General features: G+C 39.6%; 1 protein-coding gene across 9 annotated transcripts in view; it reads left to right on the plus strand.

Annotated features, from left to right (window-relative positions):
• The window catches only part of GAPVD1 (GTPase activating protein and VPS9 domains 1), a 59,931-nt gene extending 50,082 nt beyond the window's left edge, over positions 1-9,849 (plus strand). For all 9 annotated transcript variants that reach the window (XM_073314562.2, XM_073314560.2, XM_073314565.2 and 6 more), the window contains 10 exons: positions 25-105; positions 393-515; positions 1,091-1,220; positions 3,424-3,533; positions 4,159-4,318; positions 4,840-5,027; positions 6,107-6,320; positions 7,015-7,087; positions 8,451-8,648; positions 9,375-9,849. In XM_073314562.2, coding sequence (XP_073170663.1) covers positions 25-105; positions 393-515; positions 1,091-1,220; positions 3,424-3,533; positions 4,159-4,318; positions 4,840-5,027; positions 6,107-6,320; positions 7,015-7,087; positions 8,451-8,648; positions 9,375-9,515 — 1,418 coding nt within the window. In that variant the 3' untranslated portion in view covers positions 9,516-9,849. The remainder of the gene's footprint in view (positions 1-24; positions 106-392; positions 516-1,090; positions 1,221-3,423; positions 3,534-4,158; positions 4,319-4,839; positions 5,028-6,106; positions 6,321-7,014; positions 7,088-8,450; positions 8,649-9,374) is intronic.
• Positions 9,850-11,649: the final 1,800 nt, after the last annotated feature.

An 11,649-nucleotide genomic window follows, 5' to 3' on the forward strand; every position in this document is an offset into this window, starting at 1 on the left:
ATACAGACTTTCTGTAATTTCCAGCTCCTATACCATTTAGAAAAAAAGAAAAACAAGAAAAAGACAAAGATGACTTTGTGTCTGAGAGATTCTCAACACTTCAAGGTTTGTAAATGATATTGCCCTTGGAGCTCCGTTACTAAGACTATGCACCCCAAATGCTCTCCTGGAAGAGCCAAAACATTACCTTTTACAGAAATGTATATACTAGTATAGAGAGAACATTTTAATATTCAAAATTAGCTTCCTAACTGAGGAGGTTATTGTGGTTAGTCAGTACTTGCCCTGAAGACTTAATGGGTTTTAAACTTGTTATGCAGTGTTGTTTACACTTAGCATTGACCTCAGCACCACATGGAGCTAATTCCTGTTATATTTTCCTCATTGTTCAGATGATCCCAGTCCCAGGCTAAGTGCACAGGCACAGGCTGCAGAGGATATCCTGGACAAATACAGGAATGCTATTAAGCGAACCAGCCCAAGCGAAGGAGCTATAGTAAATTATGAAAGTGCAGGTAAGAACTTTTCCAGTGCTGCAGCTACAACATTAAAAAATGGGCAACAGAAAACCTCTCGGTGGTAATGTTGAGCACCTCTTAAATATTCTAGTCAAATGATAGTACCAACACCTGAACTGTATTAACACTCTCTCTAGTGCAAGGAGGTTTCTCTTTTTGTTTAATTTATAATTGCATCCACGCTGATAGTGGGAGCTAAGCGATAATCTCCAAGGCCAGAACTCCTTGATTTGAATCAATTGGGATTTCTCAGTGTCGTTAGCTTATGCATCTCATATTACCAATTTTTTAGAAAAACTGGAAAACAATAAGAGGACATTGAGATCTAAAACAGAATTATATGATTCCTTTTAAAAGCAAATTGTACATTACATCTTTTGAATTGTTTTTAATTTACTCTAAAATTCCTTATTTATTTATTTATTTGATGGATGGATGGATTGACTTACGTTTCTTTTCCATATAATTAAAAAATCTTCTTGGAAATTAAAAATGAGAAAAAGCAAATAAACAATATAGTACTAGACAGTCAAGTTCCTTTCTATGAATTCTCTGTTGGAATGTTTGCTTAGAGGTAATTGGAGATGGTGAAAGTATACACGACTCTCCACGTGATGAAGCCCTGCAGAATATGTCAGCTGATGACCTCCCAGATTCTGCAAGTCAAGTAGCACAGCCACAAGACTCTGCTTTCTCTTACAGGTAAACATAATATTTGTGTGTGTAACTTTGATTTTGGTGTTGGATTAACACAAAAGCTGAAGCCATGTGGTTGATCTGCAGAGAAATCATGATATATACTGTAGATATCCTAAATCTTAATAGTGGAAAAGAATTAGTCTCCTGGGGACCAGTAGTATTGTTTCTTACTGTACACTTCCAGATGTTTTGTCCAGTGTAGTTTAAAATATGTAGTTAAATGATAGGATCTCCACCACTTCTACTGAGTGTATTTTTCAGGCTGTTGGAGCACACTCTCAAGAAGGTTTTCCTGATGTTCCACCTATATTTCCCTCTGCTTAGTCCCACTCTTTTCCTCCCACTTATACTTTTTAGTATGCCAAATAACTTCTCTCTTTCTCTGGGTTTCTTCTTTGTCCTTCTTTCCAGCTCCCTGATCATTTCTGTTGTTCTCCTCCGAACTTCCTCCTGTCTCTTTTTGGAAATTAGGGGCCTAAGAACTGAATACACCTGCCCAGGTGCAGTTGCACCACAGCTGTATAGAGAAGGACCTACACGCCTTTCCCATGATGTGATGCCTCCACGAATGCAGTCCAAAGTTGCATTGGCTTTTTGCTGCTATATCATGTTACAAGCATATGTAACCATATGCCCTTTTTCACCTATCATCTTTTTTATTCAGCTTTACTGCATTCTAGGTTTCTCCTTTTTGTTCTACCTCCAGTTTCTTCTAGCATTTGAACCTCCTGTGATAAAGGATCTCATACTTATTTTAATGAACCTGTTTAACTTTTGGACTGAAGCAATTGATTCCATCTGTCTCTGTGCATATACCATTTAGGACTGACGCTTGAAAAAACTCCCAGAATTGTATATATTCATGTGGATTCGTGTTTGCTAAAGGAATTAAGATATTTAGTTTGTTTTGGTAGAAAGCACTGAAAGGTAATTCCCTAATGAAGATCCCAGACATCTGGGCCGCATGCCTAATATAATACAGGGTTGATGTAGAGATGCTTAAATATTATACATTAAACTATGCATTAGCTAATATACACAAGGTGTCTGGATTGCTCAGGGGGTTGGTACTGGTATATTTTATCTATGGCTTCTAGGTCATTGCTTTGAATTCAGCCCTGCTTAATAGTAACTGAAAGTAGTTACTACCAATATCGCTTCAGTAAATTACATGATTTTTTGGTATTGGTCCAGTTATTTGTGGACTTATGCCTAAATAATTAGAGCATCCTGTATTGTAAGTTCTTTGGGGCAGGGACTGTTTTCTTTTGTGCCAGCTGCAGCTTTTCCAATACAGTTCTGCACTTTTGGTACAAACATGTCTGGCACTTTGGAACTGAAAATGCTCTGTTGCTTATGTAGGCCAAGCTGTGCACCCAGTGAAAGAGAGCAGCCTGTCGCTGTTGCATGTGATGTCTGTAGGCAGCAGTAGCACTAGAGAGATTCTTCTGCCTGCAGCACCAAATGGGCATTGTGTGGGCCTGATTTTGTGAAAATCAGGCTTCTCTAATTGTCCATCTTTCACCAAAATCAAAAGGATTCTGTCCATTAATGCTTAAAACGTTTCCTGAAATTCGGGAATTGATTGAATGCAGTGTTCAAAAGTTACTGGTTACAGACAAACAGAAATGCCAGTGAGTTGAATGTAGGGCTTCACTTCAGTTGGCCAATTATTAGCAACCTTGACAGTCCCAGTGGAAAGGCCAAAGATTAGTGTTCATAGTCCGAGAATTGTGGGAGGCCGCTCCAGATCAGTGTTGAGGAACATTGCCAAAGCAGCGTGATAAGGTCTGTATGCTGTGCCTGTTATGGAAGGAGAATGTCAGTCTTCAGGGTTGCTAAGCTGGACACCTTTCACGAGCATGAAATTCACTGAAAAGATGTCATTAATTTTAGTTGGTAAAGATTCTGAAAGAACCAAGGTCTGGACTAAGTTTCATGAAGTTGTATTCCAGTACTTACTGAAAGATACCTTTTCCAAAGCTAAGTGTTGAATGAGAGCAGTCTGTTGGAAGAGCTGAACTAGCGTATCGTCAAAAGCGTTAGTGCTGTTGGCACTATTTGAAAATATTAAATCTTTACCATCTGAGTCTGTTAAGATTGCATTAAAAAGTTTCTAGGAGATTTTAAAGATGTAAATACTTGTCATTGCAAGTGTGTTTTAAGCAACACTGTATTTAGAGAAAATAACACTTGTTCTCTTTAGGGATGCAAAGAAGAAACTGAGACTGGCTCTTTGTTCAGCAGATTCCATTGCCTTCCCAATGTTGTCCCATTCGACAAGAAACGGCCTACCGGATCACACCGACCCTGAAGGTAAATCCTCTTACATGTACAAACACACACATCTCTATTTTGCATTGCTTTTCCTACTCCTACCCTCATCATATGTTCTTGCATGCTTCCCCCAAATATGGGACAACCTGCCAAATCCCAGTTTCCAGTATGTTGTAACAAGGTACCTTGGCAAAGTTGTAGTGTAGGCAGAATCTGAGTCTCCCAGGGAATAGCCTCCTGTTAAAACGTTATAAAACGGAGCTGCAGAGAAACTGTAGGAAAATGAGAAAGGATGCACTAGATGAGTTAGTGTCTTTTCAGATTAACTCAGCTTTTTTCTTAAGAAAAGTATGCACATGTGTACATTTGCATGTATGTAATACATGTACATGCAGTTCTAAGTTTTTTACTTGCGGTTTTTCCTTTACTTATCTCTTATCTAGGGCATTTAAAGGCCCTTCCTAAATAATTGTGGCAAATGTATATCAAAATAACACGAGTGCTGGATATTACTTAACATACATAAGTGTAATGGTTTGAAAGTATTATGTGCACCAGCTTTTCCATGCAGCTCTCTCAGATAAAAGCACTCTTCCACCTCATTTCTGTCTGTGGGGAAAAAACCATGTAGGCAGTATACTAATTCTGTCATGTTTTTGGTCAGACAATGAAATTGTGTGCTTCCTGAAAGTTCAGTTAGCTGAAGCTATTAACCTCCAAGATAAGAATTTGATGGCCCAACTGCAGGAGACAATGCGCTGTGTAAGCCGCTTTGATAACCGGACATGTCGAAAGCTGCTGGCCTCCATTGCAGAGGATTATAGGTAATTTGTTTTGTGTATCATTATTAAGCAGTTGCCATGTGCAGATGGAAGTGTCCAACTTGGCTTAGCAAAAGACAACTTTTTACATCTCCACTTTCCCACCAAATGCTAAAATTCTCTCCTTTCTGGGAATTGAACCATAAAAGGCTTGAATCTTAAATCACTCCCAACTAGTAACAAACTCCAGTCAGAATGTTGGTAGGCCAGCCTGAGGGTGCTGCTCTGCATTGGCGTACAGGAGACCTGCATTTAGATTCCACTGCAATCTCTCACTTCTTGGAGTGGGAGGGCTGTGGTGGCAGTGAACCAGCAGTGGAATTTGGATAGTTGTGTCTTACTGCATAGGCTGAGGCACTGAACAGAAGGTTGTACGGTAGCTTGAATTCAGGACTTGCTCTTCCATAAAACCTAGGAGAGTTGAGGACTCCTCTCATGTCAGTCTGTAACCAGGTTAGGTAGCTAGTGTCCTACTTCTGTCTTTATTGTGGAATCGCTAATGAGAGAAACATTTTTAATTTTAGGAAAAGGGCTCCATACATTGCTTATTTAACTCGATGTCGCCAAGGCCTGCAGACCACACACGCCCATCTGGAAAGGCTCCTGCAGAGGGTTCTACGTGATAAGGAAGTGGCCAACAGATATTTCACCACAGTTTGTGTGAGGTTACTTCTGGAAAGCAAAGAAAAAAAGATAAGGGAATTCATTCAAGGTAATTTAATGTAGCATGTGGGTCATCTGTACCTTTTTGTGTTCAGTATTTAAAAATAAATAGACTGTGCCTCAAGTTAGACTTCTAGAATAGATTTGTTTACTGGTTGAAACCAAGTCTGACTGCGTCTCAGAGGATACAGGGAACAATTGGTGTTTGGAAAGCTTATACATGGGATTCATCTTGACACAGGGTACCTTAGTCTAGAGAACTACTGCCTTAAAGTAACTGCTTTTAAAAATCTATCCACATATAGAATCTGAAAGTAATCTGAGCAGAGAAAGATAGAGGAAAAAAGCGATGCATAGTCACTCCATGGTTTCGGGCTTTGCTGTGCTGCAGCTTAATAAACATTTTCACTGAGTGGAAAGGAGAAATTTGGTCCTGAAAGAACGTCTGAGCTGCTAGGCTGGAGAGCAGAACTAGCAATGGTGGCTGCAGGGGGGTGGAATTGATAGCTGTGCTTCCTGAGTGGGAGGAACCGAGAGCGGTGGCCAGTGGTCCTGTTGCATTGCATTACCTTGGCTGCATTGCACGCCCTGTATTTTAGTATACGTTTTGTTACATGAATATGACTATAGTAACAATGCATATTTAATCAAATACAAGACTGGAAAATGGTACACGTGGGCTTTCTTAATCTCCTCCCTTCCTAGTGATAATGTCTGGCAGCCTTAATGCTATTGGTCCCTGTTGGTGACCTTTACAGTAATTATACTTAGCACTGTTCCTCTTCCTAGTGCCCAGTGAGGGAGGTAGACAAGTATCAATATTTGGGGGGGGAAGGGGTGAGTCATGAGAATTAGATAACTTGCTCAGGGCCTCAGATGAAGTGAGTAGTGCAGTGCCAACCAGAGTGCTTAGACCACACAGTCTGCAAAATGTATTCTCTACTTTTTTCTAATTTCTTCATTGGAATGACCGTGTTCCTCCCCATACTCCCCCACCGACCCACAAAGCTACAAACAAGAATCCTTACCACCGTTGACCAGTTTCTGGCTCTACTTTCTGGAAGTGCCATAGGAAACTGCTTTAATTTGCCTTTTTAGTTGAGTTTCCTGCTTTTGCTTTGTATTCAGATTTCCAGAAACTCACTGCAGCAGATGATAAAACAGCCCAAGTAGAAGACTTTCTTCAGTTTTTATATGGGGCCATGGCCCAGGATGTCATCTGGCAAAATGCCAGTGAAGAGCAGCTCCAGGATGCACAGCTAGCCATAGAACGCAGTGTGATGAATCGCATTTTCAAACTCTCATTCTACCCTAATCAGGATGGAGACATTTTGCGTGACCAGTAAGTGAACAACACTAGATGTTCCTGAGTTATCTCACAGTTTGTAAAGGGAGAAGCACTGCTCTTTCCAGGAAACAAACTTGACTGCCTAGGCAGATAAGCTAGCCTTACCACACAACCCCTTTGTTTTGCCTTAATTAATTGTTTACTTTAAATGGGTTTTCTGTATGAGAGAGAAACTATTTTAGGTTTTTACTTTAGCATCCTATGCAAAGATCTGCAGTCACAGCAAGCTACTAAAACCAGAGGAAAATAATCCTAACTGTATGATGTAGGAACTAGGTGATAACCCCTGTAGTTTTGTGTTCCACAGTGGCTAATTAAAACCTTTGTCAGGGCACACACCCTCCATTTACAGTTTTGGTGCAGTTGGCCACGTGCCTCCTGGTTCTTCATCTTCTGAAAGGCACCAGGTTTTTGATTGCTGCAGCCAGCATGGTATTGAATTTGGTGTACCATAAGGCAAGTCCTGCTGTTAGTGAGGCCAATGCAAACTGACCATGATTATTATTTGTAGATGGTGTTCCTGTTGTTCACTCTTATGTCGCAGTGTATCGTTCAGATAGGTCTAATTTATAAACTTGTCTTATTGCATGGGAAATCGAAAAGCGGGTTTTACCTCTTCTATGAAAACTACATTTGTTTGGCTGTGTCTCTCCTTTTCTCACTTCACTTTTGTTCCCTTCTTTTTCAGGGTCCTTCATGAGCATATCCAAAGGTTGTCTAAGGTAGTGACTGCAAACCACCGAGCCCTTCAGATACCAGAGGTAACAACTGCTTCTTCCCTCTATTTTTGTATTTAAAATTAGAGGAAATAACAGCACTTCTCCTCTTCCTAAAGCAGGCGACGTAGCTGTACAGTTTACTCCTTGTCACTGGGTGATACTGTTATATTTCACTGATTAAACAAGTCTGAAGATGTATTTACCATTTGTCACTTGTGCACTGATTAATATTAAACTAATATGAAGGGTCCTTTGTTTAAAAAAAATGCCACGAACAATATCCAACCCACCTGAACTGACAAGCAGTAACTCTGTTAAAGGAAAAAAAAGGTGACTTAGGTAAAGGGCTCAAGATTCATGTACATCGTAGTTGTGGTTTATATTCACCAGGTAAACTAAAATCTCTTCGTATTACCTAGGTTGGAAAGTACTCCTAGTAATCTATATCCCTGCATCAATGCAGGGATAATTCTATTATTCCCAAGCAATCCCTGATGGACAGATATCAAGTTCAACCTTGGGTGTCTCTAATGAAGATAATTCTTCGTCTTCCCGTGGCTGCTGATACTGCCTTCCCTATCTTCCTAATAAGATTCCAGGATTGTCACTGTCTAGGTCTCACTCTGAAGCCTAGAATGTTTGTTGAGTCAGCGTGGAGCAGTGGAAATAGCCACAAATGGCTGAGAGCTAATTTTGTTTAGAGTATCACCAGCGTCAATCATCACTGGGACTTGTGGTTTGTTACCATCTAATTTTTGAGTTGTCAGCTATTTTCAGCTTTTTTACACACATGACTTTAAGAATTATACCTGTGCAAGAGCACAGAATTTTAGCTCCTAGTCCTAGCATAATGGTTTTTAACCTGGATAATACTTCGCCCTTTATGCAGCATGTTTCTTCCTCAAATTGCTTTACAACAGTAAATCCTCACAGCGCCCCCACGTAGGAGGGAGAGTGTTATTATCCCTATAAGTGAGTAGTCCAGTGTCGCAGGAAAAAGTCCCTGTCAGAGGCAGGTCTAGAACTCATACATTCCTGGCTTCCAGTTAAGTTCAAGGTCCGCACTCTGAACAGGTGAGGGTCAGTAAATCATTTTATATGGAAGCTAGAACCTCATGTCTCTGTCTTCTTCTGAAACATTATCTTGGGGAAAATCAATAACAGAACAAGCTGATGGTGTGCGAGTCACACCATTAATATTACTTCTTATCAGTGTTGTGTTGTTTTTATACACATGGAATGAGGGAGGCTTCCTGATACATGTGTACTGTATTGATGTTGTCCCTTCATTTCCCATTCCTCAGTGTGCTGCTCCCGCCTTTAAGTCTCCAGTATTAGAGTGCACTGCAGAAGATCCTTAATCGCTTGGGCTGACTAGAATTGGAAATGTTTTTCTTCTTTTTAGGTGTATCTCCGGGAGGCCCCATGGCCATCTGCACAGTCCGAAATCCGCACAATCAGCGCTTACAAAACCCCACGGGACAAAGTGCAGTGCATTCTGCGAATGTGTTCAACCATCATGAACCTGCTGAGTTTGGCCAATGAAGATTCAGTCCCTGGGGCAGATGACTTTGTTCCTGTTTTGGTGTTTGTTCTGATAAAGGTGAGTCTTCTATCAGAGAACATAGATACTTTATAGATCGATATAGATATGTTTTTCCTTTAATTCTTGTGGTAAACCATCAAATGCTCTGAAGAGATGTTATGCATTCTGTTGACTGTATAGCTGATTTAAAGTGCAGACTTCATCTGTATGGCACAACTTGAACCAGGAAGTTAGTCACAGATGGGACATTGACTCCCAGATTTGCATATAATCAGAACGATCAGCTAGCGTGCTGTGCCTCAACATTGGCCTATGGCTCAGCTGGTACTGAGAGCAGCCTTGCCTAGGGCCAGGTTCCTCATCAGAACTCTGCACCCATTTGCTGACTCAAAAGAACTAGGAACTGGAGGCTGCTCTCACCTGTGTGAGCTGATAAAATCAGAGTCCTTTGTACCTGTGGAAGTCAGTGGTGACTGGAGGGAATTTTAAAGATCCTGGGGACTCTTTCAGGAGAGAGTAAGTGTTAACCCTAGTGCATTAGTCAGCATGCCTCCTTAGCAAAGCCAGTTCTTGCACACAGTGCTCAAGGAGCTGCTGCTGAGTGTGGAATCTGTATTTGTCTGTACAGTCATTGCTGTACCAGTGTGTAATATTCAAAACCTAGGCTGAGGGGTGCTATATACATAACATTCCATTTCTGTTCTGTTACATTTGTAACACTTATCTTTAAAACATCGGTCTCAAACTTAATTGTGGCATGTACCTTTTCTTTTTCACTCCCAGGCAAACCCGCCCTGCTTGTTGTCCACAGTTCAGTACATTAGTAGCTTCTATGCTAACTGTTTAACTGGAGAAGAATCTTACTGGTGGATGCAGTTCACAGCAGCAGTTGAATTTATTAAAACCATTGATGATCGCAAGTGACCCGAAAGGGCACCTATGTAGACAGACTGTTAGCAGCAGAGAGCCTCTAAGAATGTATATCAACCCTTTCAAAGGCTGAAGAAATACTTTCCTTGTATAATATTGTACAAAGTGGAAGCATTTAAAAATTTTTTTACTAATCAGATTAATTAATTTAACAGATTTTGGTTGCATCTTTTCCCCCGATAGAGATTAGCCCGGGAAAAAGGGACCACATTTTTCAGGTATTGTGGATCCTCAAAATCATTTAGGAAACTCTGCTGTCACTGCCCCTTTCACACGGACACTATTTTTCCCTTAGACTTCTGTTGATGTAAATTCATTCATTTTCTTTGTTTCCAACCAAAAAGATCATGGCAAGCACTTTTAAGAGCCTTTCTAGCTTAATACACCTTTTGTAAGAAAACACCAGCTGCACTGAAAATTTGTAGCAGTTGACATAATTATTAATTGTACTTCACCTATGGTAAAATTAAAACCTGAGGACAATGTAAATATATTATAGAATATTTAATAAACTGCAGTCATCTTTGGACTCATTATCTTTTCAACCAGCAAACAAGCAGTTTCTCTCTCCTACAGCAGGTTGTGACATACTGTATTGGGTAATGAGATGACTTCCTCAATAGGATAAATTTAAAAAGGGCAAACCTAAATATTTATTAAAATTTTAATAAAGTTTACAGAACTTTCTGAAACTGGAATTTACAATTCACAGGGCTCTCACTTGAAAGTTTAAAATTTTGGGGTCGGGAATTAGAGCGTTTTAAATAAATAGTTTGGATTTATAGAGGAGAGGGGCTGTAAGTTTCAATAGATAAGTTCTAATATAAAAAGGAATAGTATATACCTTATTGTAATATTTTTCATCTGAAATACTGTGTATACTGTACAAACCCCAAACAGAATTCCTTACAGAACCTGAAACTGTAATATATATTTTGATTATTCACATTAAATACACATGCCAGGGGTTTCAGTGAATGTTTTTTTTACTATGTGTTCTTTGTATCATCTTCTCTAGCAGTGCAGGTTTTACTATTCATATAAAATATGTTAAAGTACCACATTGTCCTTTATAAAACACATCATGAAATTAGTTCAGGGAATCTTTGCAGATGTCTCACCCCCTCTCCCTTTTGACACTGACAATTACGAGAAGAGCAGGTGCACTTCCTTGACGAGTGAAATAGTAGCATTCCCATAGCTGGCCCAAGCCATTTCTGATACTTGTGTGAGTGGTCACTGGCCGTTGTCATTGTAGATCTATCTTAAAAAAAGGACTGCAATCAATTTATTTTTTAAAAGGCACACTGCTTAACCCCTTGATGCCAGCATTACTCCTCGCTCTCTCCTCTTCCTACCAGTGCCCATCACTTTCCTGGCAGTGAGGTGAGCCAGATTTGCTGGCTTTGAGCAGTAAAAGAAATGACATAATTTGCATCCCTTCTTTAAATAGAAGAACTGTTTATATTTCTAAACACTGCTCAAAAATGGGTTGAAGATTTTTTTGTGTACTTAAAAAGGCCAACATACCACATGTTAGAGGCCACATGAGCTGTTTAAAAAGGGAATCCATAAAAATCTAAGAAACTATTACTTCTGAAAGTCATTAACTGAAATTAGAACAATCTATGTACAGTATTAAGTAATTGAGATGTGACTGTGTTACCCGTCTAGGCATAATTCAGTGAAAGAAACCTTTGTTTTCAAGGACTTAATCGTTAATGTGTAATTCAGTATATCATTTTTATCATGTTAAATAAATCATGGGGATTCAAGTGAGATTTTTTTTTTTTAAGTTTTGTTTATAGTCTTTCTCCTCTATTATAGACTTACAGGGTACAGCAATACTTTCTAGTAGCAATGGAGTTGCTGTAGTCTGCTTTACTGTGATCTTGAGTCTGAATGGCATTGTAATACTCTAGTTGTGTAGTCGTCATGGTTTTTTGGTGCTAATATATTGCATTCACAGCCCTGACCAATAACATTCAGCAGCAAAGCACAATATTGCCCTTTAAGAGAGAGTCAGAATTACATCTAAAAGCAATGTACATTTGTTATACCACAATTCAGAAGCGTTCTGTTGTGTTAAATTATCACTGAGTATTTGCTGTGTTGATATCAAACTACT

This window comes from Lepidochelys kempii, chromosome 16 (assembly GCF_965140285.1).
Source record: "Lepidochelys kempii isolate rLepKem1 chromosome 16, rLepKem1.hap1, whole genome shotgun sequence".
NCBI lineage: Eukaryota > Metazoa > Chordata > Testudines > Cheloniidae > Lepidochelys > Lepidochelys kempii.